At 40.8% G+C, this 25444-nt stretch overlaps 1 protein-coding gene across 1 annotated transcript in view; it reads right to left on the bottom strand.

The window, feature by feature from the left end:
• Positions 1–25444, bottom strand: part of WWC1 (WW and C2 domain containing 1) — a 159058-nt gene that overhangs the window by 55778 nt on the left and 77836 nt on the right. The window contains exons 2-5 of the mRNA XM_043988364.1: positions 16502–16611; positions 9151–9354; positions 4620–4696; positions 4064–4143 (exon numbers count right to left, since the gene is read on the bottom strand). Of these exons, the coding sequence (XP_043844299.1) occupies positions 4064–4143; positions 4620–4696; positions 9151–9354; positions 16502–16611 (471 nt within the window). The remainder of the gene's footprint in view (positions 1–4063; positions 4144–4619; positions 4697–9150; positions 9355–16501; positions 16612–25444) is intronic.

Here is a 25444-nt window from a genome sequence, read left to right as displayed (position 1 = left end):
GTGTCTGAGGCCAGATTTGAACTCAGGTCCTCCTGAATCCAGGGCTGGTGCTTTATGCACTGTGCCACCTAGCTGTCCCATTTTTATAATTAAAAAAAAAAAGATAGTTATGACCTCCTTCAGTTGTAAAGAACTCCCTAATGGCCATCTCAAAGATGCAGTTCGTGACCCATCCTTCAAGTGGTTCTGGAGGGTTTTTTGTTTTGTTTTGTTTTTTTGTTAGGGGTACAAGGAAAAAGGAAGTGGTACCAAAGAGAAAGGAAAAAAAAGTAGCTCTGGAAGCAGATATCTCTGAAGATGCAGAAATAACTTGAAATTTCTCTAAAACTAGGAGCCCCCAGTTCTTTAAAGTGGTTTAAGAGAAGGACATTTATAATTAACCCACAATTTTCAATCAATTAGCCAAATTCATTAAGTACCCACTTTGTGCCAGGCACTGTACTAGATGCAATGTGAAATACAGTTGAGATAAGACAGGTACATACAGTACCTAAGGCAGTCTCTTGCACAACATTAGCATTGAATAAATATTTGGTGAGTGAATGAATGAATGGATATAAAAGAGATAGCTAACAAAACATATGGCTAAGTGTCAAGTGAGTTGTACACACAATAATGCTATTGGAGTTCAGGGCATGGAGAAATCACTGCACATGACTAAGGGTGACACTGATGATAATGGCCACTCTACTCTCTATAATTAATACCTGACTCACCTGGAAACACCGTTCTGGTCTCAGACAATGATAACTAAGACTCTTAAAGACTTTAATAGAAGCATAATGAAAAGAGAATCGTGAGCCAAAGTATCTGAGCTCAAAGGCATGCTCTCTGGGGAGGCACAGAAAAGAAAAAATACTGGATGGCAGCGAAGGAACTTAGGGGAAAGTTTACAGAGAAAAGAGAAAACACACTTAAAACTTTGAGATTACCAAGAAATTTCCAGATTTCTAAGAATCTCTTCAAGACTTCTTGGAATCATAGCTGAAGCTATTGACTTCTGATGGATCAGTATAGGATGAAATATCAGCATAGGGGATTCAAGAATTGGAATGGAATTGGGTTAGACAATTCTCGTGTATCTACTGAGTCTAACATTCTGTGATTCTAGTCAGGAATAGAAACCAAAATAATACCTAGCCTAAAGAAGTATAACTCAAGGCTGGCTTTACACAAAATTGAAATATTGGATTCTTCTTCAGGCTGTAGCTCTGATTATCCTCTTGAACTTTCTTTACAATGCCCCAGCAACCCCTTCACCCGGGAAATTTACTCTAGCCCTGGACTTCACACAATAGAAATATTCTCTGCCCCCATGAGCTTCTCCTGATTGGCTTATTTCTCCCAGAACCTCCATTTTAAGGAGGCTACCCAAGACACCCATGTTTTCATTTCTCTTCTGTCCTCCTGACTCTCCTTCTGGACTTTCTCTACAATGCCCCCTCACTTAGCTAATCTAGTCCCCATCTGACAGACACTAAGCTTTTACTCAAAGCCTTTCCAGCTGGACCAGAAAGAGCTTCCAATCTCTTGGTATAGCCTTTGAAAATCTATTGTTGGGGACGCTACGTGGCATAGTGGATAGAATACTGGCCCTGGATTCAGGAGGACCTGAGTTCAAATCTGGCCTCAGACACTTAACACTTATTAGCTGTGTGACCCTGGGCAAGTCACTTGACCCCAATTGCCCTGCAAAAAAAAAAAAAGAATGTAAAAAAAAATCTATTGTTAAACTCCACACAAAGATTAAGCATCAGAAAAGGACATCTGAAGAAGAAAGAGGGGTTAGGTCTTTAGATGGAAACTTTGGAAGTAATGAGCATTTCAGTCTTCTCAAGTCATACCAAATAAGTGGATATCCATATGTATGACTGACCTTGTCCAAGAGACGACTGTGGCCTATTTTGGGCTTCCTTTTGACCTGCAAGGAGCTTTCAAAACCTACGTAAGTCATACTATTTACCTCATAAAATGTCTCTATGTTTTTGACTTTTTGCCTCTTTCTTTCAAATCAACTACTGTCTTTACAATAGGAAACGGCAACCTGAATCTTACCATCTTTGCATGGTAAGGACCTTCCCAACCTAAGGCCAGACCACGTTTGGTGGGGTGAAGGTTGAAAGAAGTTTGTCACATATTTATAACAATGTACTCCTCACACAATACCCCTAAGAAAATAGAGCTTTTACATTTCCCAAAGAGATACCACCACCAGCACTCTACCATAATCATCATCACCACCACCACCACGACCATTATTATTGCTATGGCTGTTGTTACTCATACTCTTCCTCTTCCTCCTAGTACTAGTACTACTAATACTATTACTACCACCACTGCTACTACTTCTATGAAGGAGAAAGAGGAGAAGATGATGAAAAAGAAGCATGGCATGGGGATTAAGGGTTTACTTTGGAGTCAGGAAGACCTAGGTTCAAGTCCTGCCTCTAAATATCTATGTGACTGTAGGCAAGTGAAGTAATCTCTCGGTACTCTGGACAACTTTCTAAGACTAAAAGTTACATATGAGTTACATATATGCATTGGCAGAAGGAGTTTCTACACTGGGTGTTTCCCCTCACTTAGGAAATCACAAGACTGAAACAAACATACAAAAAAAGTTCATATTTATCTAGAGTGCTTTAAGTACACTATTTTATTTGATTAAAGGGTTTGAAGTTAAAAACAAACTATAATTTACCAGATGGAGTCTGTAAATGATTTTTTAAAGGTTCTTTGGAACATTCACAGTTTTGTATGTGCTACTGTTTACAATCTACTTTGAATACCAAGGTTGTTGCCTCTTAAAAATGTAAATACCATCATATAGCGATCTTTAATGTGCAGAATCATCAATGAGAGAGGAATGAAATCTGCATAAGGTCTGGCTTGAGTTGAGAAGAAGGGTGGCCATCATTCACCTTTCTGCTGTAAATCCCTTGGTTTTTTTTTGGGGGGGGGCCCTCTTTTGCAAGACATGGTCTAAATTTCCTCTTGACCATGGCTTAGCTTGACTGACCTATTGCATTCATTTTCTTGAAGGTAAGGTACCTGGAATGTGGGCCCACCGTTGACCTGGAATGCAGCCCAGCTCAGTTTTTACATCTCCTACCCCCATGCCCCTTTTCTGCTAATTATTTTCCCCCCAAATTGATTAGCAGCAAAAAAAAAAAATATATGGACCTGAACAAAGTGATGAGGCCTGAAGGAAGCAGATCAAAGCAAGAACCTAACTACGTGGCTACAACTTAAAGAACACTACTGTTCTTTCCCAACAAACTGTAAATAGCTTGAAGTTGGTGGATCATAGGATTATAGATTTAGAACTGGAAGACACCTTAGAGGTCACTGAGTCCAAACTATAGATAAGGAAACCGAGGCCCAGAGAGGTTAACTGACATACCCAGGGTCACCCAACTAATAAGTCTCTGAGGTAGGATCTGAACTCAGGATCCTTTCTCTAATCCCAGAACTGTGTTACAGGTATGTTTTCATTATTTATCATATTTGTTTGAGTGCTGATTTTTGTGGATAGTTTTAAGTTTATCATATAAAATCATTTTTTCTAACAAATAAATAGATTATAGAGTTATTACTGGACAAATGAAAAAACTGAGACTACTAGGAGAAATTGTCCCATGGCTCCTTAGAAAAATCTAAGCTCTAGATCAGGGGTTGGCAAACCCATGGCCTGTGGGCCAAATTTGGCTGCTCATCTATTTTTTGTATGGCCAGTGAGCTAAGATTGTAAATAGCATCTTATTTTAAAATGAAAAAGGCATTCTTAACTCATTGGCCATACAAAAACAGGTACTGTAGTTTGCTGAACCTTCCTCTAGATTTAAAGTTTTTTCTAGCTCTAAATCTAGACTCTAAAGAAAGAGCTAAGCTAGAACCCAATTTGGGTTTTATGATCCACACTGGCTCTAATCATAAAGGGGAATCTTATTGGCAAAAGAAGCATTAGGACAAGAAGGGAGAAGAATGAGGAATAGGGAGTAAAAGAGGCAAAGGAGACTGGACAGAAAGAAGAGAATACAAGGGGTGGGACAGATACACTTACTTCTTCAGGGTTTGGAAGCCATGTTCCTTGAACTGTAGCTCTTGCTGGAGGTGAACCATCTCCCTCTTCAGCTTATTGACCTACAGTGAAGAACAAAGACCCGTTACGGGTTATAAATGTCAGTGAGATGGCGATTTCCACTCCCATGCTCCCTCGATTTCTAGGAATGCATCCCAGGTGTCAGGTCCACATTGGAGCCCCCATCACTCCCTATACCCAAGGAAGAGACTGAATGTATCTCACTTCAGGCCAGTCCAGATCCCCAAAACAATTCTCTTTCTGGAGTCCACACTTGAGTCTTCTTACCTCTTCTGACTTTTTGGATTCAGTGGGATGCTGCTAAGCATTCTGCCTCCTGGTTTTTATAAGGTCACACCTATATAAGTCTAAGTCAATCCAAAGGTATATGGAATGTATCTTTCCATCTAAAGCAAACCCTTCTACTTTGACATATATTTTTAGGTAGACTGTGGCCTTAGAGTTCCTAGGTTACTGGGGCCCTTTCAGTGACTTCAAAAGAATTGTTCAAAAGAACAACTGACAGAAGACATCTTACCCGGGACTTAGCAGTAGCAATCTCAGCTTTCAGAATCTCTGGGTCATACTTAGAACTGGATGATGAGCCAGAGACCACTAGAATGAGGAAAAAGAAAGGCCTTTTAGTTCAAGAATAAAGTTTAGGCAGAGTTGTCTTTAAAAACATTTTACTTATTTTTTAAAAAAATGTATTGTTGGGGGCAGCTAGGTGGTGCAGTGGATAAAGCACTGGCCCTGGATTCAGAAGGACCTGATTTCAAATCTGACCTCAGACACTTGATACTTACTAGCTGTGTGACCCTGGGCAAGTCACTTAACCCTAATTGCCCCACCCCAAAATCCCAAAACAACCCCCTCAAATTATATCTAAAAAAATGGATTGTTGATGCTCTTTTTCTTAAACATAGCAGCCAATACCTCATGACTCCCTTTCTCCCACTGATCCCAGTGAATTCTCCTTTGTAACAAAGAAGTATAATTAAGCCAAACAGATGAATATATTGATCACATCTGACAACGTATGCCTTATTTTGTTTCTATAGTCTACCACCTCCTTGCTAAGGGGTGGGTGGCATGCTTCTTTGGTAGTCCTTTGAAGTGTGTTTTTCTAACCATCTGTTGGATTCATAATCCAATGACATATTAAGAGACCCTCAACACTTCAGAGTGAAACACAGAACCAAAGCCTCTATCATTCTTTAGTCATGAGTCAGTTTCCTGGTGACCAGTCAAGCTCAATGGCTCAATCTTGATTGTCTAGCGTCTCTAATAACAAATGTTGAGGTAATATAGGGGTTATTTAAATGTTTGCCTTCCCAAACGGGCTATCATTTTCTTGGGGGCAAACACTACTTCTCCAACATCTTCTGCATTCCTCACTGTGACTAGGCACATGACAGGTGAACATTTACTATGTGGTGAACAAATGAATGAAGTGACAGATCTGGGTTGTGAGTGTGTATATGTGTATGTGCATGCGTGCATGTGTATGTGTGTGAGAAAGAGTATATGTGTGTGTATGTATGCACTTGTGTAATTGGTTTAAGTTATACTATTTCTGGTAGTTCTGGGTTCAGGTCAGTCATTTCAGATTGGCCCAGACAGCCACAGCCTACATCTTGCCACTGCTCTCTGACTGTAGATCATGGATCACAAATTTAAGGCTGGAAGGACCTTATAGGCTATTAAGTGCAAGCTCCTCATTTTACAGATGAGGAAACTGGGGCATAGAGATGTAAAGTGACCTGCCCAGGGAAGTCTCTGAGGCAGAATTTGAACCCAGGTCTTCCTAACTCTAAGCCTAACTAAATAAATCCTTTCTAAGAGGGAGTAACTTGGGATATAGCCTTTACAATATCAAGCCTCTTAATAATTGCTTGGTGGCCTTTGAAAAGGATATCTTACCTGCAACATCTTGATTTGACTAAAGATATGGGTCCTCCTCTAACTGTGTAACCTTGGGTAAGTTACTTCCCCTTTCTGGGTATTAGTTTCCTTCTCTGTAAAATGAGAAGCATGGGACAATGTCTAAGATCTTTCATGTGATTTATCACTGGATTACGCCAGGCAATATTTTGCCATAAAAAAAAATGGCTACTTTCAAAACACCATCCTTGGTCATAGAAGGGAGGGAGGGTATTGGGCAGGCAGTCTTACTGTATGGTATATAGGCAATGCTGACAACACCGTCTTTCTCCCCTGGGCTGAGCCACAGGTGTGGTCCAGGCCTCAGGCAGACCGAGAACAGTCTGTTAAGGCCTTGCAAGCCACAACGGGTCATCTGAGTTAGAGAAGAGGTATGTGGCCTTACCGGTTGGACCAGAGCGGTTTACTTGGATGGCAAACAATGCTTGTAAAACATTAGGAAAGGAGACCTCAACCTCCTGAAAGGTCATTCTGGTGCGTCCTTTTAACTGGGCTGACTGAATAGTACTTGAGTGTGCTTGGGTAGAATTTCGTCTTTTCCTTCATTCCCTCTATATTCTCTAAGCCCAAGAGAGCTGGAAGTTCATACTGTGGCTCCTTGGAGAGGGCTAAGCCTAACTACGCTTCTAATATGAACCTGGCACTCAGATACACAGAGTTTCTCACCTTCAAGCTCCTACAATCTACAAGAAAGGCTGAACAGAGTTGCTGAAGGTTCTACAGAATGATTATAGAATCATAGATTTAGATCTATAAGGGGCCACAGAGGCCATCTAATCTTATAACCTCATTTTACAGATAAGGAAACTGAGGCCCAGCAAGGTGAGATGATGACTAAGGTTATTGCACAGTTAATAAATGACAGAGGCATAATTTGAACCAATCTCCTCTGAGATGCAGCCATGTAAAGGACAACTACTGTTTTCTGTGTTAATGGTCTCATGGAAAACCTAGTTATAAATTGGAGACCACTGTATGTAGTTTGTTGCTATTTATTGCTTTTTAAAGTTTGTGTGTACATTATTTGCCAATAGAAACATTTTGTATTTATGGGCTTGTTAGTTTTGTTGTGGTGCACATTCTTTAATCTCTGAGATGGCTGGGAATTAAAGGGTTATCCTTCTTTCACCAAAAAGGCCTCCCTGCCACTCCTAACTTGGGGCACAGGGGGAGGAGCCGAGGTGTGAAGTACACAAGGAGGTATGTTTCAATTTCCTTCTTGCAGTAGCCTGAGCACCTGCTATATAAGACAAAGACCAGGGAGTTGTTAGGAAGGGGATAAGGAAACCTAAACAAAGACCCGACTTCAAAGTAACATGTTTAGCTCTGGAGGAGATCAGTTGCTTTCTGAACATTCCAATGGCCTGCATGTGACACTCAATTCAGGCAACCAAGGACTTGGGTCCAGTGTGCTTCTCATGATGCATTCTGAAAATGGAGACTTTCCTAAGGTTTAAAATGAAATGAAGGCAAGGAAGGGAAATGGGCTGAGTGGGAACATAACTTTTTTTTCTTTTTAAAGCCACACATCTCACTAGGAATGAGGGTCAGTGCAAGTGACAGAACTCTGAGGCCCTTATTCCCAGCCTGAATTTAGTCTGTCTTGGGCCAAGCTGCTTTACCAAACATCAACTAAATTTTCTTCTGGATCAATGAAAAACCTTAGCACTTTGTTTTATTATTTCCCCTCCTGATCTTTTACTTATTTTCTAAGTGAGAAGTATCTGCCCTGAATAATGCCCTAAAAGTCTCCTGGACTTGGATCTCCCCTTTTCCATTAGGTACCTGGGTCTCCTCTTCTTCAAACCTTGGTTTAAAAATTATCACTTCATGACTTAACTATTCTCAGCAATACAGTGATCCAAGACAATCCCAAAGGAGTAATGATGAAGCATACTATCCACCTCCAAGCAAAGAACTGATATTGATGGAACACAGACTGAAGCAGGCTATTTTTCACTTGCTTTCATTTTTTTTCTTTTCTTCAAGTCTTCTTATACCAAATGACTAATATGGTAATGCTGTACATGATTGTGCATGTATAACCTATATCTGATTGCTTAATTCCTATGGCAGGGGGGAGTGGGGAGAGAGAAGGAAGGAGGGATACAGTTTGGAGCTCAAACTTTAAATAAAAATGTTTATTTTTTTTAAAAAAGTTATCACTTCTAGGAAATCTTTCTTGATTAACTACACTCCACTTTGGTTGTTCTTCTGCTCTGTGGTCTAAACAGGTAGCCTCTGGGCAATATTGATTTAGGCGATATCAAATCAAACTTTTAAATTCATAAACAGATCCTTCAATTCTTTCCTTTATCAATATTTTATCTGCAAGGGGCCAGTGTTTGTATTCTCCCTACAGTCCTTGCACATGGTGGGTGCTCATTTGATATAGTGATTAGGGTCCTCTTTAGATTCCAATTCCCAGTCAGAAATAGAAAAAAACCCCTGTTATCCTGAATAATGATGAAAGTAATCCCTTATATTTATATATGTTTTTATACTTATCAAAACATTTTCATATCTATCATCTCCCTGAATCCTCATAACCTTGTAAAGTATTAGTTTTCCCCTCCCATCCACCTCCATTTTTTTGTTTGTTTGTACCTGTAATTCCAACTAAGTAGGGAACTCTTGGTGTGTATGTAAGGCACACTTTCTGAGGCTCATCAGCATCTTGCCCATAACATAGGTTTAGAGGATCAACTGCCTCTGGCATAGAGAAGTTAGTTGAATTGCCCATGATCACACAGCCCAATATATATCAAAGGCAAGTCCCGAACCTAGGTTTTTCTTACTCCAAGGCTGGCACTTTCTCCTACCTCTTTTTTACTCCACCGCTTATCTTTATTTTATAGTTAAGGTCCAAAAGTAGGAAATGACTGGTTCAAGGCCACACAGGTGAGAGGTGCCAAAGTTGGAATTATCCAAGTCTTCTAACCCAGTCCCTTCTGACATCATAAACTGTTTCCCTTTCACACTGAGCTCCCTCCTATCCATTCCCCCTATTCACCTGATAGCTTTAGTATTTACTAAGGAAGGCATCCTTAGTAAATTCCTATCTGGTTCCCAGCCCTAAATGGAACAACTGCACAGAGCCTGGGAGCACTGAGAGGGATACTTACAACTGATCTGGGAGCCCAGCTTGTGTTCCCAGACATCATGGAGCTGGCGGTATTCCTGCTGGGCCAGCACCAGCCTCTGCTGCTTCACCTGGTAGATTTCCTTCTGCGCACTCAGAGCCTCCTGAGCCACCACCAGGTAATCCTTCAGCATGTGCTCCTGCTCCCGTCGCCATTGCACCCGGGGATCTTCGATCTGGGTGGTTTCTGAAACAGACCCAAGAGACCCTGTTTGGGGATCTCCTGCTGGCCACAGAAGGGAAGGTTACCCCTCCCCACTGTCCCATCTACCACAGGAGCTGGTTTGGGTGTCGGGTATGGGATTGGTGTGATAAAGGGATTTCAAGCCACTGGACACAGTTTCTCAATCAAAGAAACTAGTCCATCTATCCCAGAAAGCCCTTTCTTGATGGAGAGGACTAGGCAGGGGTTCCTGGGCAAAAAGGAAAAACATTTTTTCCGTCAGATCAAAGCAGCAAAGATGCTGAGAGGAAATTCATAGCCCCTCAAAGGGCAGCAGGACTCGAGTCTAGGAGACTGGAAGAGAATGTTCTCTGTTTATACTTTGCCAAGGACAATAATGCACTGTTGGTTGAGCTGTGAATTGGTCCAACCATTCTGGAAAAGAGTTTGGAGTTATGTTAAGGATGCAATAAAAATGTTCATACCCCTGACTCAAAGATCCCACTATGAGGAACCCAAGAGGGTTAGAGACAGAGAGAAAGTTTCCCCATATACACCAAAATATTCATAGCAGCACTTTTTGTGGTAGCCAAGAACTGGAAACAAAGTCAATGCCCATCAATTCAGGAAATGCTAAAAAAAATTGTGGAACATGATGAATGTAAAAGAATGTGCTGTTAGAAACAATGAACATGAATAAAGAAAACCATGGAAAGACTTTTATGAACTAGTACAGAGTGAAGAACCAGGAAAACAATATACATAATGACCACAACAGGGTAAATTGAGAAACAATAATGACAACCCTCCCACCAACTTAGCCCTTGAGAAGACTTAAGAAAATGCACCTAATTCCCTTCTTTGCAGAGGTGCAGAGGTGGTGACCTATGGATGTGGCTGATTGCATAAACTATCAGACTGACTTGATATGTTTTTTTTTTTAATTCTCTGTTTCTAAGAATGACTTGCTGCAAAATCCTTATGCATAGTGCTATGGGTTTGTTTGTTTGTTTGTTTGTTTATTTGTGTTTTTTTTTTGTGGGGCAATGAGGGTTAAGTGACTTGCCCAGGGTCACACAGCTAGTAAGTGTCAAGTGTCTGAGGCTGGATTTGAACTCAGGTCCTCCTGAATCCAGGATTGGTGCTTTATCCACTGCACCACCTAGCTGCCATATGGAGCTATGTTTTACACCTCTTTGTAGCCTCTACAGCATCCATCCCACTCAGTAAATATTTGTGGACTGACTGATAGATGGATCCTGGAGGGAAAATACCATACCAGCTTCCCAACAAAGTCCCTGGGCAATGCCTCCTGAGCCACAGCCAAAGTTTGACCAAGGAAAGACTGTCAGGAGAAAGCTCCAAGCCTGGGCTTGGAATCTGGGCACAGGCCCAAGGACATCCTGGATGCTGTGAGGGCCTAGAACGGTATGCAATTTACAATGACAATGGCCCAAGCAGGCACTGCAAAGGGCAGTGCAAAGCAAAAAATGAGCTAGCCAAAGAGGTGGACAAAAATAGAGAAAATTTCATTTCTACACTCTACTAGATGGGATGGGAGAGTGATAAACAAGTCTGTTTTTATCTAAGTCTTTCACTACTTTCTTTCTATTACTCACATTTAGAAATGTACTTGAGTCCATTTTGCTTTGTGTGAGCAGATCTGCCCAAAAGACTTGGTGGGGAGATTGAAAACAATTGGTGATAGTTAAGATTTTAAAATATCTGTGGGTTTTAATTATCTCTGTGGTTGTATTATTGTGCAGATGATTACCAACCATGATTCACAAACAAAAAAATGGCAAGAAATAAGTCATCTAGGTAACTTATGATTGGGAGAATAGGTGGGTTGGTCATGCATAAGTGAAGGAAACTAGATGATCTGTACTCGACTGTTCCCTACAAAAGAGTGTCAAATCCTCTAGGGAGAACTTATGGAAAGGCATGAATAGGAATTGCTCAGGATGATAAAGATGCAGCATTGTGCCAAGGAAGAAGTGATGAACTTGGAGTCATGGGACCTGAGTTCAAATATTAGTTCTGCCACTTATTACCTATGTTACCTTGGGCAATCACTTAACCTCTCTTGTTTTTAGTTCCCTCATCTGCAAAATAAGGGAGGGGGGATGGACTAGATGACTTTTGAGGTCCTTTTCAGCTGTAGATTTACTATTCCATGGTATGGATGGGTTGGTTGTAACTTATACCTGTGGAAGCAGGTGCATGTTGATGAGATCACAAGTAAATTGGAGTTATTTTAATTATGCAGATTTCTCTTTGTCTCTCTGAAGCATGGGAAAACACAGAATCATAGATTTAGAGCTACAAGGGACCAATGCAGTCTAATTCTGTTACTTTACACATTAAGAAAAAAAAAGCCCCTGAGGCCTAAGGGCCTTAAGTGACTGTCTCAGTGTCCCACAAATATGTAATAAGGGTAAGAACTAGGATTTCAACTGAGGTCCCCTGGCACCAAAGTTTCCATTGCATCACCATCCTAGAGAAATTTGGGGAAAGAGAAGAAAATGAAAAGAATGAAAGATGTTGGTAGGAGCAAGACAATTGCTTTGGGTATGGCAGAGAAGTCTTTAATTTTCTTAAACCCAGGGTCTTGTTTGAAAATAGTTGTGGGATATATACATGTGAGCTACAGCTTCAGTGTCCTCAAACCTGTGTCTGTTCAAAAATGAAAAACAAACAAAACAAAAACAAACAAGTAGTAATGTTGGGTGTGTTAAAAAAAATAAAGAAGGAGCTTATAGAATGGTAAAGCTGAAAGTTGAATGTGTCAGGGCAATTGTGCCATGGCCAAGACAGTGGTTTCAGACTCTAGGCCTTAGACTTGGTAAATGCACAAGGTCAGGAATGTTCACCTCTGTCCTAGCCCAAGGACTTTAAGCTTTGTCAGCAAACATCTGTCATACATCTAGTCTTCCACAGACCAGAGTTATTCTATAAGTCAATATGAAATAAAGAATAAAGAATGATCCATTTGGCTCATCAGTTGGGGAATGGCTAAATAAGCTATGGTATGTGATTGTGACAGAATACTATTGTGCTAAAAGAAATGACAAGCAGGATGGTTTCAGAAAAACCTGGGAAGATTTGTATGAACTTATGCAAAATGCAGTGAGCAGAACCAGGAGATCATCATACACAGTAACAGCAATATTGTAATGATAATCAACTGTGAAGGAGAGCTACTCTGATCAAGAAATTCCAAAGGACCCATGGTGAAAAATGCCATCCACCTCCAGTGAGAGAACTGATAAACTCTGAGTGTAGAGTGTAGCATACTTTTTTAAAATTGATATTTTTATTTTTGAAATTCATAAAATGAACATTTTATATGCACCACAAAGCAGGAAAAGAGGACTGTATATGAAGCAAATGTGCATGGATTGACTTTCTTTTTGAGTAATAATGAATTCAAAATAACACTTCCAAAGCTGTTCTTCCTTCTGTTCCATTGCTTCTATTATATGCATTTCCTTTCTTATTGTTTTGGGGTGTGGAGGATTAGGGGTAGAGGATTTGGAGCATACTTTTTAAAAAAATCTTTTTTGTTTTGGGGGGCAGCTAGGTGGCACAGTAGATAAAGCACCAGCCCTGGATTCAGGAGGACCTGAATTCAAACCCGGCTTCAGATACTTGACACTTATTAGCTGTGTGACCCTGGGAAAGTCACTTAACCCTCGTTGCCCCATCAAAAACAAACAAACAAACAAAAAACAAACAAAAAAACCCCTTTCTTTATTTTTCTTGTTTGTGGGAGTGTTTTCTTTTGTAACATGGCTAATATGAAAATATGCTTTGAATGGCTTCACATGTATAATTAATATGTTGCTTGCTTTCTCAAGGGGTGGAGAAGGGTGGAAAGGAGAGAGAGAATTTGAAACTACAAATTTTTTTGAACGAATGTTAAGGTTTTTTTACATGTAATAGGGAAATATTTAATGAAATAAATAAAATATATTTTAAAAGAATAAAGCCATCAGAGAGTTAAAGTCTCAGTGACAGACTTTCCTTGTGTTGAGCCCTGCTACCAATTTTAAAGATCTTGGCTTGGCAAAAAAAAAAAAATTACACTGAAATCACAACACAGAGAAGTCAATGAATTCAATGGGCAAGATAACTTGTGGGGTGGGGGAGAGGGTTCAAGTGCAAATTCCAATCCTGACCTCAAGGGAAAAGCTCAACATTGCTCCACTCATCAGTAGGGGTCCAGCTTGGATTATACACATGTGGCTTATCTATGTGGTGGTTTGGGACTGGTTTGGGAGCTGCCTTTGATCTCCATGAGGGGATTCTTGGCAACCTTTGATAGGCCAAGTCTGGGTCCTTCAAACCCATCGCAGGCACAATTAATTTGTGAAAAAGAACTTGGTCCCTAACTCCAGTGAGATATAACTCCATGTTTTTCCATCAGCCCTGTCATTGCTCCCCTGACAATGGTACAGATCACTATGAGTTAACAATAGTGTGCCATCAAACAATCAGCCTTCATTTTTCAAACTGTTTTTTTTTTTTTTAAAAAGAAGCCCTCACGTGTAGAACTGACTGTGTCTATAATCATGAAATCCTAAAGTCAAGTGGCCTTGTCCATGTCAAGCATGATGTCTCCACACAGCTTGGGACTATGATTTTCCTAATTTCACTGTCATCTTCTGTAGGATAGAGCCCTTCCTTGAGGCAGTGTGGCATAGCAGATAGGGCACTGGACTTAGGGGTGTCAGGAAAACCTTGGTTGATAACCTGGTTCAGACACTTGCTTGCTCTGTGACCCCAGGCAACTCATATCACCTCTCCTTGCCTCAGTTCCCTCATCCATAAAATAGGGTGTGTGTGTGTGTGTGTGTGTGTGTGTGTGTGTGTGTGTGTGTGTGTGTGTGTGTAGGAACTTCTTGGCCTCTAAGGTCCCTTCTAGTTCTAAATCTAGCATCCCTTCAGCCAATTGCTCACCCCTGAGTAGAAGTGCTAGTCACTTTGGGACAGAATAGCCACTGTCATATTTCTATCTGCTGACAGTTTGCAAAGACTTTCTGTATCCCACCCCTCCTCTCTGCCCATATAACACATTTCTGGGTTCAACATTCTTCCCACCTTGGGAGCCCTAGCAACAAGCTTAGGCCACTCTTTGCTAGTCCTACCATATCCTGATATTCCCTACTGCACCTCAGGATCCCCCTCTTGTGCTCTGATTTTAATGACAGTGATATACCCTCAGCAATTAGAGACAGGAAAGGGATGATTAAGATTCCTCTATATCCCTATTTAACTCAGCATCACATCTAGTCACCAAAGCATTAATCTCATTCCCCAAATATACTCAATTAAGGGAATATTTACTTCTCATTATCCAATATAAACAATCACAACCACCACTACAATGCAATTAATACCATTAGCAGCCTCTATCTGAACTCTGAGGCCACCTATGTTTCTGCTACCCATCAAACCATTCCTTATCTCTAGGCCTCCAACCCTCTAGCTTTCAGCTTCTCTGCTCTTATACCCCATCACAGGATCATAGATCCTGGATCTTAAAGAAAACTTGGAGAGCATCAAGTCTAATACCCTCCTTTTACAGAAATCTGAGGCCTAGAGAAATTAAGTAATTTGCATAGGGTCACACAGCTAATTAAGGTCTGAACCCAGATCTTCCAGACTCTAATTTGGGCACTCCATATACTAGACCAATGGATCTTAAACTGTGGGCCTTGACCCTATGTGGGGTCATGAAAAATTTGACAGTAAATGTGTGATTTGTACAACTATTTTATATACCCATATACCTAGGGTCATGTAAAAATTTCTCAGGTGAAAAGGGTCATGAATGGGAAAAGTTTAAGAAGCCGTGTACTAGACTATGCTGCTTCTTTCCTAGACCAGTAGAAATAAATGCAGAGAACTTGCAGGAAGAACAAGTAGGTTGTAGGGCAGACAGTTCTAGGTAGGATGGACAAACCCAGCCAATTTGGGGCGGGGGGGGGGGGGGGGGGAGGAGGAGAGAAGCCTGTCCTTGTGGGGTCCAGGGGAGACGGGAATCTTGGAAAACAGTATGCAGATTATTTCCTCCCACATACCAAACTGGGGGCCTATCAGCAGTCTTCTGTATAGACAGAGCATAGCCCTGAACCTGGATCTAGTCACTTCAGCTCACTGCAACAAGTTTTGTTGTTTTGGTTTTTTTTTAATTAAATACTTACTATGTATAAAACACTAAGGATACGAGGACAAAAAAAAAATTAAATAGTCCAAGCCCTCAAAGAGTTTACATTCTACTAGGAAAAACAACATGTATGTAGCTTAAATATAAAATACATGTCAAAATAAAGACAACGACATTTCAGTGGAAGAAAAATATAAAGGGGACACTAAAACTAGGTGAATTAGGACAGGGTTTTTGAAGGAGGTGACACTTGGGCTTAACCTTGAAGGGAGCAGCAGTTTATAAGAGCCATAGGGGAGGAGGGAGAAGACTCTAGGCATGGAAAGGCAAAGAATGTCACATATGGGGAACAATGAGTTGATTAGTTTAGCTGCATAGTGTGTAAAGTGGGGTAATGTGAAATCAGCCTGGATAGATCAGGTGGAGTCAGATAGTCAAGGGCTTTAAATGCCTAACAATGGAGTTTATATTTCACTATATAGGAAATAGTGAGCCACTGAGGTTTCTTGAGCAGGATAATGACAAGACTAAACATGTGCTTTAGGGATGCCAATCGGGCAGCTGTGTGGGGGGATAGATTGAAGGCATGGAGTCCAATTAGAAGGCAATTGTAATAGTCTAGGCAAGAGACAACAAGGGCCTGAACTAGGTCCAGGTGAGTAGAGAGAAAGGAACAGATGGGAGAGATATTGATGAGGTTCAATCTGCAAGAATCCTTGGTGTAGGATTTCCACTTGTCTCAACTGACTCCTTTCTTCCCAGTGCCGAAGGTGATTCTACTGATGGACAAAGACCCACAAACTATTTGTCCCAAGTCTGGATGCTGCATTTAGTGAATGGGAACTCTCAACCAGCTAAATGGTAAGGGTGGGCTGCTGCCTATGGGAAACAGATATATAATTAGAGATTCAGAGGACTTTGTTTCTTAATGAATTAATACCAGGGACCTAAAATCAATCTTCTGGATGCTTTGCTCTTATTTCTCCTGCAGGCACTTACTGGTGTTGTGATCTATGTAGTAGCCGCCAACCTGAGGGTCGTAGGCTTCTTCCCAACCCAGTGGCAGCTCATCACTGATGCAGTCGGCAAAGGTGAGGGGTTTAGTGTACCTGGGAGGGGAGAAGACAGACAGATTCCATCAGCCCATGACCTTCTGGACACAGAACATTGCAATAAAAAGTGCTCTAAATTGGCACTCAGAAGACCTGCATTCCCATCTTGTTCCTGCCTATTTACTTCTGCACATAATAGGTGCTTATGGAATGACTCTTGAATGATATAAGAAAGGCCATGTGGTGGAGGCCTTTAGGAGATGAACTAGAGGTAGTGAGGCACAGTGGAAAGGTCACTGACTCCACTTTCTGACAACCTGTCTTTGATGCTTACTATCCATCTGAACTTGAGCAGGTCACTTCAACTCTTGTGACCTCAGTTTCCTCATCTGTAAAATGCGAGGTCAGGACTGGATGATCTCTATGGTCTTTTTCAGCCCTAAAATTCTACCATCATTACTTTTTTGGGGGGGGCCATCTGAGACTCTCACACTCCTCACCACAGTTCTATGTCTTCTAGTCAGAAAAGATACCCAATGACCCAGAGATGCCATGGTCATCATTCAAAGGACAGAGCTATGGTTTTAGGGAGAAAGGGCTTTTGTTCTACACCACAAATCACAGCAGCAAGACTAGCTCTCTCAGGGAGGCAGGCTGTGGGAAGAATACAGACCTGGAAATCAGGTGATCTGGGTTCAAGCATGGGGGTCTGCCAAGCAGTGCAACTTAGGGGCAAATCATTTAATTTCTCATTTGAAAAATGGAAAACTGGGACTAGATCATAGATATAGAGCTAGAAGGGACCTCAGAGGTCATCGGGTCCTCCTTTTTTTTTTTTTTTTTTAGTGAGGCCATTGGGGATAAGTGACTTGCCCAGGGTCACACAGCTAGTAAGTGTTAAGTGTCTGAGGCCAGATTTGAACTCAGGTCCTCCTGACTCCAGGGCCGGTGCTCTATCCACTGTGCCACCTAGCTGCCCCATCGGGTCCTCCTTTTACAGATGAGGAGACTGAGGCCAAGAAAGGCTAACTTGTTCAAGGTCATAAAGACAGTAAGCATTGGAGGCAGGATTTGAACCCAGGTCCTCTGATACCAGTGCTTTTTCTACTGTACTACATTGCCTCATGATAAAAGGCCCCTTCTAGACATAAAATTCTATGATTACATCTTCCTAGTTCTCCCTTGTCCCTTCTAATTCCTATCCTAAAGCCTCCTGCCATGTGTACTTTATTATTGATTTAACAAAAATGTAATTAAGCACTGACCCTGTATAGAATACTGTACTAGGTGCTGGGGAAGTTATAAAGTTTGGATAAAGAACAGGAACTAGCATTTATATTGTGCCTACTTTGTTCCAGGCACTGTGCTAAGTGTTTCTTTCTTTGTTTGTTTTTTGCAAATATTATCTCATTAGATCCTCAAAACAACCCCTGGGGAAGTAGGTGTTGCTACTATCCCCATTTTACAGTTGATGAAACTAAGGCAGAAGTTAAATGACCAGCCTAGGGTCACACAACTAGGAAGTGTCTGATAAGGCATAGTACTGATCCTTTTTCCTGATGATGCCTAGTCAGTTAATAGTCATCTCTCCCTTCTTAAATTATCTTTTACTTACTTTCCATTTACATAGTGCATTCCCCAGTAGAAAGTAAACTCTTTGAGGGAAGGGACTATTTTTCATTTTTATCTGTATAGCTCTAGACACGATTAGTTGCAATCCCTACCCCCATAGATTCCAGTCTAGTAGGAGAATAAGACACAGATACAGATAAGTACAATGTAGAATATTACATGAAAAAGTGAATTGAAAAGGGAGCAAAATGCTTTGAGGTTCCCAGGGAAACTCTTTACTGACCAAAGGGGATAAGGAAGACTTTATGGAGAAAGTGGGATTTGAGTTCACTTTAAAGTATGTATGATAATGATGATAATAACAATTGAGATTTACATATCACTTTAAGGTTACAATGTACTTTGTATATATTTAATCCATTATTTCTCAAAACTGCCATATTTCTCTTAAGGAAACCACTATGCTCCAAGTTCCCCAGGTTTCCAGGTTTGCAAACCTGGAATCTTGCCCTGCATACTCAGTCAGTGACCAGGTCCCATGAGTTCTGTGTCTACAATATCTCTGGCATCCACCTCTTTCCCCAATTACACAGCTGCCACCCTCTTTCAGACCCTCCTTGCTTCTTATCAGACTATTTCCTAAATGGTTTCCCTGATCCTAGCCACTCCCCTCTCTAACACATCCTTCATAGAGCTACCAAAGCAACCTTCATGTCATCTCTCCTACTCAAGACTCTTTATGGTTTTCTTGAATTGGAAATTTATTGTTTTATATTGAATCCTCTCATGTTCTGCTGTGTACATGGCAATGTTCTAATTTTTTTCTTTTCTCAATTTGCATTTGTTTAAAACAATTAAAAAATTTTTACCAAAAAAACCCAACCCAAAACAAAAACTTCAGTGGGTATGAAAACAAAATATACAAACCCCTCAGTGTGGCATTTAAAACCTCTAGGGAGGGGGCAGCTAGGTGGCGCAGTGGATAAAGCACTGGCCTTGGATTCAGGAGGACCTGAGTTCAAATCCAGCTTCAGACACTTGAGACTTACTAGCTGTGTGACCCTGGGAAAGTCACTTAACCCTCATTGCCTCACCAAAAAAAACCAAACAAACCCAAAAAAGAAACAAAACAAAACAACTTCTAGAGATCTGGTTCCAGCCTCCTTTTTCCCCCTATTATTCTCCTTCACATGTTCTATCTGTCAGACAAATGAGCCCCCCCCCCCCCTTGCTTCTGGAAGCTGATATTCTGTCTCTCATCTTTGTACCTGTGCACAGTCTGTCTCTTTGTCCGGAATACATTCCCTTTTTACCTTTTTTCATTACTAAATTTCATTTTAACTTATGGTATAAAGCAAGAATTTCCATAACATAGTATAATAAAAAAGATGATTGCACATGAAACTGCAAATCTATTATATTTGACTTGCTATTACTTTAAAATACATAACAAAATTATTATGTCAATTTCTTTTTTTTCTTCCCTCCCCTGACAGATAGCTACCATTAGACATAAATAAGGGTGTGTGTGTGTGTGTGTGTGTGTGTGTGTGTGTATAAATTTATTCTATACATACTTCTATTTATCAGTTCTCTGCCCTTGAGTGTTCTGGGGTCAACTCAGGTGTTACCTCCTGCAAGAAGTTTTAATGATTCCTTCTAGTTTTTGGTTATTTTTTCTCCCTTAAATGATTTGCTTACTTTCCATTAACAATTACATCCCCCAGTTAAATGTAAATTCTTTGATTGTAGTGAGAGTTTTTCATCTTTGTGCTGCTTTAGCATCTAATACCTTTTTGTTGTTGTTTGTCCTTCATTCTCAAAAAGGACCATGACATCGGGGTAATGTCCTGACTTGCAGTGAATTAGATTTAAGCGAGGGAGGGCTGTGCAAGGTCACCAACCTCATTCTCTCCTCCAGAACCATCTGGGTCCAGTGGCAAGATATAGATATCAGGATGACTGGAGATGGCCCCGAATGCAGTGGGAGACCTTGGCCTTTTAATCTAAGGTCTTTAGTACCTTGTACAGTTCACAGAGGCAGCTAGGTGAGAGTGCTGGGCCTGGATTCAGGTCTGGCCTTGGACACTTCCTAGCTGTGTGATCCTAGACAAATCAGTAAATCTGTCTGCTTCAGTTTCCTCAATTGTAAAATGGGGATAATAAAAGCACCTACAAGGTTGTTGTGAGGATCAAATTAGATATTACCTGTAAAGTGCTTAGCACAGGGCCTGGCACATAGTAGGTGCTTAATAAATGTGTGTCCCACCCTCCACAGAAGGAGCCCCTCACAAGCTGGGTGCGTAGAAATTTAATAAGCACAGAGGAGGAAGGAAAACATTTAAGGCATAGGGAATAGCATGTGGAAAGCACAGAGCTAGGAGGAAACACGACAGGTTTAGGAGACAGAGAATAGATTAGTGTGTCAGGGAATTGTGTAGAGGGGTAACAATATATGGTAAGGGTGGAAATTATTGTGGAGGGCCTTGAATGCCAGACAAAGAAGTCTGAATTTTACTCAGGAGGCAATAGGGAGCCAAAGCAGAGTTGTAAATAGGGGAATGATATGACCAGAAAGATGATTTTAGCTGAGATACAAATGATGGATCGAAGAAGGGAGAGAGCAGAGCCAGGAAGACAAATTAGACTAATGGAACAATCCCCATCCTTCAGTTTGACATTTTGGCAGGGATCTCATAGGACCACAGGATTGCAGATTCAGAGCTAGAAGGCCCTCTGAATCTATCTAGTTTAACCCTTTCATTTTCCAGGTGAGGAAACAGTCCCAGAGAGGGTAAGTGATTTTCCCAAGGTCATGGAGGTAAAAAGTAGCAGAGACAATATTTGATCTCAGGTCTTCTGATGCCAAATCCAGCACTCTTTCCACCACCCCATACTATTGTTATTTAGGCAGACTCAGGTGGCCAAAATGGGGGCAAGAACAGCATAACTGGTTAAGAGGAATAGGGACTAACCCTGAGATTTCACAGTGGAGAACTCCCAGATGAGGAAACTCCTGTCAATGTAGTGCTACAACTAATCTGCAATTTATATTCTGACCAACATCTTGTAAAGGAAAGTCAAAATAGGTACATGATCTAGACATAAAGGGTAATACCATAGACAAATTAGGAAAAGAAGGAATAGTTTGCCTCTCAGATCTATGAAGAGGGGAAGAATTTATGACCAAAGGTGAGATAGAGAACATTATGAAATGCAAAATGGATCATTTGATTACATTAAATTAAAAAGGTTTTGCAAAAACAAAATCAATACAAACAAGATTAGAAGGAAAGCAGAAAGCTGGGAAACAGGCCACGTATCTAAAATATATAGAAAACTGAATCAAATATACAAGTCATTCCCCAATTGAGAAATGTTCAAAGGATATGAACAGGCAGTTTTCAGATGAAGAGATTAAAGCTATCTATAGCTATATGAAAAAAAAATGTTCTCAATTGCTACTGATTAGAGAAATGCGAATTAAAACTGCTTTGAGGTACCATCTCGCATCTATCCAATTGGCTAATATGACAAAAAAGGAAAATGATAAATGTTGGAGGAGATATGGGGAAATTGGAACACTAATGTACTGTTGGTGGAATTGTGAACTGATCCAACCATTCTGGAGAGCAATTTGGAACCATGCCCAAAAGGCAATAAAACTGTGCATACCCTTTGACCCAGCAATACCACTACTAGGTCTATATCCCAAAGATCATAAAAAAAGGGAAAAAGAACTCACATGTACAAAAGCATAGCTGCTATTTTTGTGCAGGCAAAGAACTGGAAATTGTGGGGATGCCCAACAATTGGGGAATGGCTAAACAAGTTGTGGTATATGAATGTAATGGAATACTATTGTGCTATAAGAAATGATGAGCAGGTGGATTTCGGAAAAACTTGGAAAGACTTACATGAATTGATGCTGAGTAAAATGAGCAGAGCCAAGAAAACATTGTACACAGTATCAACAACATTGTGTGATGATCAACTGTGATAGACTTAGCTCTTCTCAGCATTACAATGATCCAAGACAATGCCAAAAGACTCATGATGGAAAATGTTCTCCACATCCAGAAAAAGAACTATGGATTCTGAATGTAGTTTGAAGCATACTATTTTCACTTTTTTGTTGTTGGGGTCCTTTTTTTTTGGTTGTTTCTTTTTTCTTGTATTTTTTCTTTGTTCTGATTCTTCTCTCACAACATGAGTAATGTGGACATATGTTTAAAATGATTGTAATGTATAACCTATATCGGAATGCTTGCTGGCTTCAGGAGGAGTGGGAGAAATATTTGGAACTAAAAATCTTACAAAAGTGAATGTTGAAAACTATCTTTACATGTACTTGGGTAAAAATAAAAGTCTGGGGGAAAAATTTTTTTAAATTTTATTCTGAGATTGTCTAAGGCTCTAAGAGCTTATGTGACTTGCCTAGGGTCACACAGCCAGGCTTTATCAGAATTCTGAGGCAAGCTCTTTATCCACTAAACTATGCTGCCCCTCTGAATTGTTGACAAGGAACAAAACAATACAACAAAAAATGATGCACCAAGGCATTGAAGACTGGAGGGAGAAGCCAGGAGTACAGGGATAGGAGGTATTTGTGAAATTCCGTTTGAGGAGGCACCTTGAGCCTCTTAATGCCTCCCACTATGCAACAGTATTTTGCTATTCTTCTCTGGGAGTCTGAAGGGCATTTATTACACTTTTGCAGAGGGACAAACTGAAGCACAAAAATGGGCAAGAAGGAGGAGAAAATACTTGAAATAGGACCCAGATTTCCTGGTTCCAGTCTCAAAAGCTTCCCTCTAAACCAGGGGGTCTTAACATGGAGTCTGTGAACTTTTTTTGAAAAAAAATTTTCCTAATAGCATTTCAATTCATTCCCTTTGCAATTCTGTGTATTTTGTCTTATGCATTTAAAACATTATTCTCAGAAGAGGCTTCTCCATAAGCTTTACCAAACTGATATACCCTTTTTGAGGTCTGGTGAGACCCATGGACCCTCTTCTCAGAATAATGTTCTAAAATAACTGAAAGAAATGCTAAACGTTAATTAGATGTTAATGAAAATCAAGATGTAATGTTTTTCTGAACCAAGTTCACAGACCTCCTGCGATTTATTCAGGGACCCCTTGAGGGTCCATGAACCCCAGGTTAAAACTCCCTGCTCTAGACCATGATGGGAGTGGATAATAATAACTATATATAGAGCTATATACAGCACTCCAATGTTTTCAGGCACTTTACATACATAATTTCATTTATTCTTCACCATCACCCCATTTGATAAATTCTATAGTTATTATTATCCTCTATCACAGAAGTGGCAACTGAGATCAAGAAAGGTTAGGTGATCTTCCTAGGGTTATATGAGTGCTAAGTGATTGAGGTGGGATTCAAACCAGTTTTTCCTGCTATCAAGTCTGTCTACTATATCTGAGATATCAAACACATGGCCCATGAGCTGAGTGTCACACCTTGCTATGCTATGTATTTGATATATAGTAGGTACTTAATAAAGGCTTGCCTTTTCTTTTTCTTTATTTTGTTTTTAATTTATGGAATAAAATAAGCATTTCCATAATGTGGTATAATAAAGATGATTGCCCATGAAACTGAAAATCTATTATGTACAACTTGCTATTCCTTTTAAATATATAATAAAATTATCATGTAAATTTCTTTTTCCCCCTTTCCCTCCCCCCCTTCTCCACATGCTAGAGATGGCTTACTAGAATCCATTCAAAGCAACATTAAAAAGGAGGGGGGGAGGAATCTAAAAAGTCAAATTAAAAATCTATACTGAAAAATGCCATCCGCCTGTGTAACCACAGAATTTGTGTTCTTTATGTGTTCTATTAAGAGAATTCAAGGGTTCCCTAAGCACAGTGGGCAAGGGATAGGTATGTTGGTGTATGGCACCTAGTACGCTCATCACTGAGGAAGCCCCCAATGAGCAAAACACAACTCATTCCATATTCCTTGACGCCCCCTCCAGAGAAGTATTCCCTCAGGGCTAGAAACTCATACTATTTGGATTGGTTTAACCCAGTACACGATCTGACCACCTTTGTGGAATTAAGTATCACCCTGGAGAACAGGAAGAAAATGAGGGAGAAAAAGATCGGGCAATTCTCGCAAAGCCGCCTGGAACAGTTGTAACCAAGGGGCTGTTATGCAGGCTGGGCAAGGTTCCAAGGTCGCTCCTCCAAGGAGGTTTCAGAGCTTCTCTGATGGCCTGCCTTCCCCGCTCGACCCCCCGCCCTCCAGAAACAAACGGCTACTTTACATCAATTCCTTCCCTTCCTTAGACTTGTCTAAGAGTGACTCTCGCTCCCGCTCTCCCACCGCAGGGAGTGAGGACCAGGATTCTGAGCCAAGGCTGTGGCTCCACCTTTTTGTTCAATGATCCCGTAAAATGGCTTTTAAAGAAAAAGCCACACATACCACACTGGGTTACTGTATCTACTGACAATTCATAACGCGGTGTGGGAAAGTATAAGCCCTGGCCATCAGACTGAGGCTCCTTCTTTTTCTCCCTATCCAGCTTTCATTACACTGTGCTCTCAAAAGCTGGGCCTTTCAGCTTGTCAGCTAGACTAGAAATCTTATTATACACAGTGTGCAACACAGAAAACCATGATGAGATCGCAATTCCTGAAGTCTTGACTTTCATTTACATACAATCATGGAGAATCAGTCATTGAGTCCCTACAGGGTGTGTGGCACTGATGCTCTGAGAAGTGAATGTTTCACAGTTTCCAAATACAAAAATTACTCATCAATGGATGTCTAAGTCCTAAAGATGATAGAGCAGGGGCGAGATGAGAAAAACAAATGATAGGAAAATAGGTGGCAAGGAGACAGTCTTGAAGCTAGGGTGGGACTGTAGTGGTTGCTGTTTGTCCTTTCTCAAAGAGGACCCTGACATGGGGAGGTGATGTCATGAACTTGCGCTGGATTGAAGTGAGGGAGGGCTGTGCCAGGTAACCAGCCTCATTCTCTCCTCCAGAGCCACCTGGGCCCAGTGGCAAGATATACATCAAGATGACTGGAGAAGTCCCTGGATGTTTAAGGCAATTGGGGTTAAGTGACTTACCCAGGGTCACATAGCTAGTAAGTATATGAGGAGAGATTTAAACTCAGGTCCTCCTGACTCCAGGGCCAGTGCTCTATCCACTGTGCCACCAAACTGCCCTAGGGTGGAAGTATTCTAGAGGGCATGGGGCATGTGGAGAGGGCATGGGAAATGAGGAGTGGAGGATGGAAAGGATTTAAAGTCCACACTTTTCCACAGGGAGATGGAAGC

This window comes from Dromiciops gliroides, chromosome 2 (assembly GCF_019393635.1).
Source record: "Dromiciops gliroides isolate mDroGli1 chromosome 2, mDroGli1.pri, whole genome shotgun sequence".
Classification (NCBI taxonomy): domain Eukaryota; kingdom Metazoa; phylum Chordata; class Mammalia; order Microbiotheria; family Microbiotheriidae; genus Dromiciops; species Dromiciops gliroides.
The sequence above is the reverse complement of the archived record's forward strand: the minus strand, read 5'-3'. Positions and strand labels throughout refer to the sequence as shown.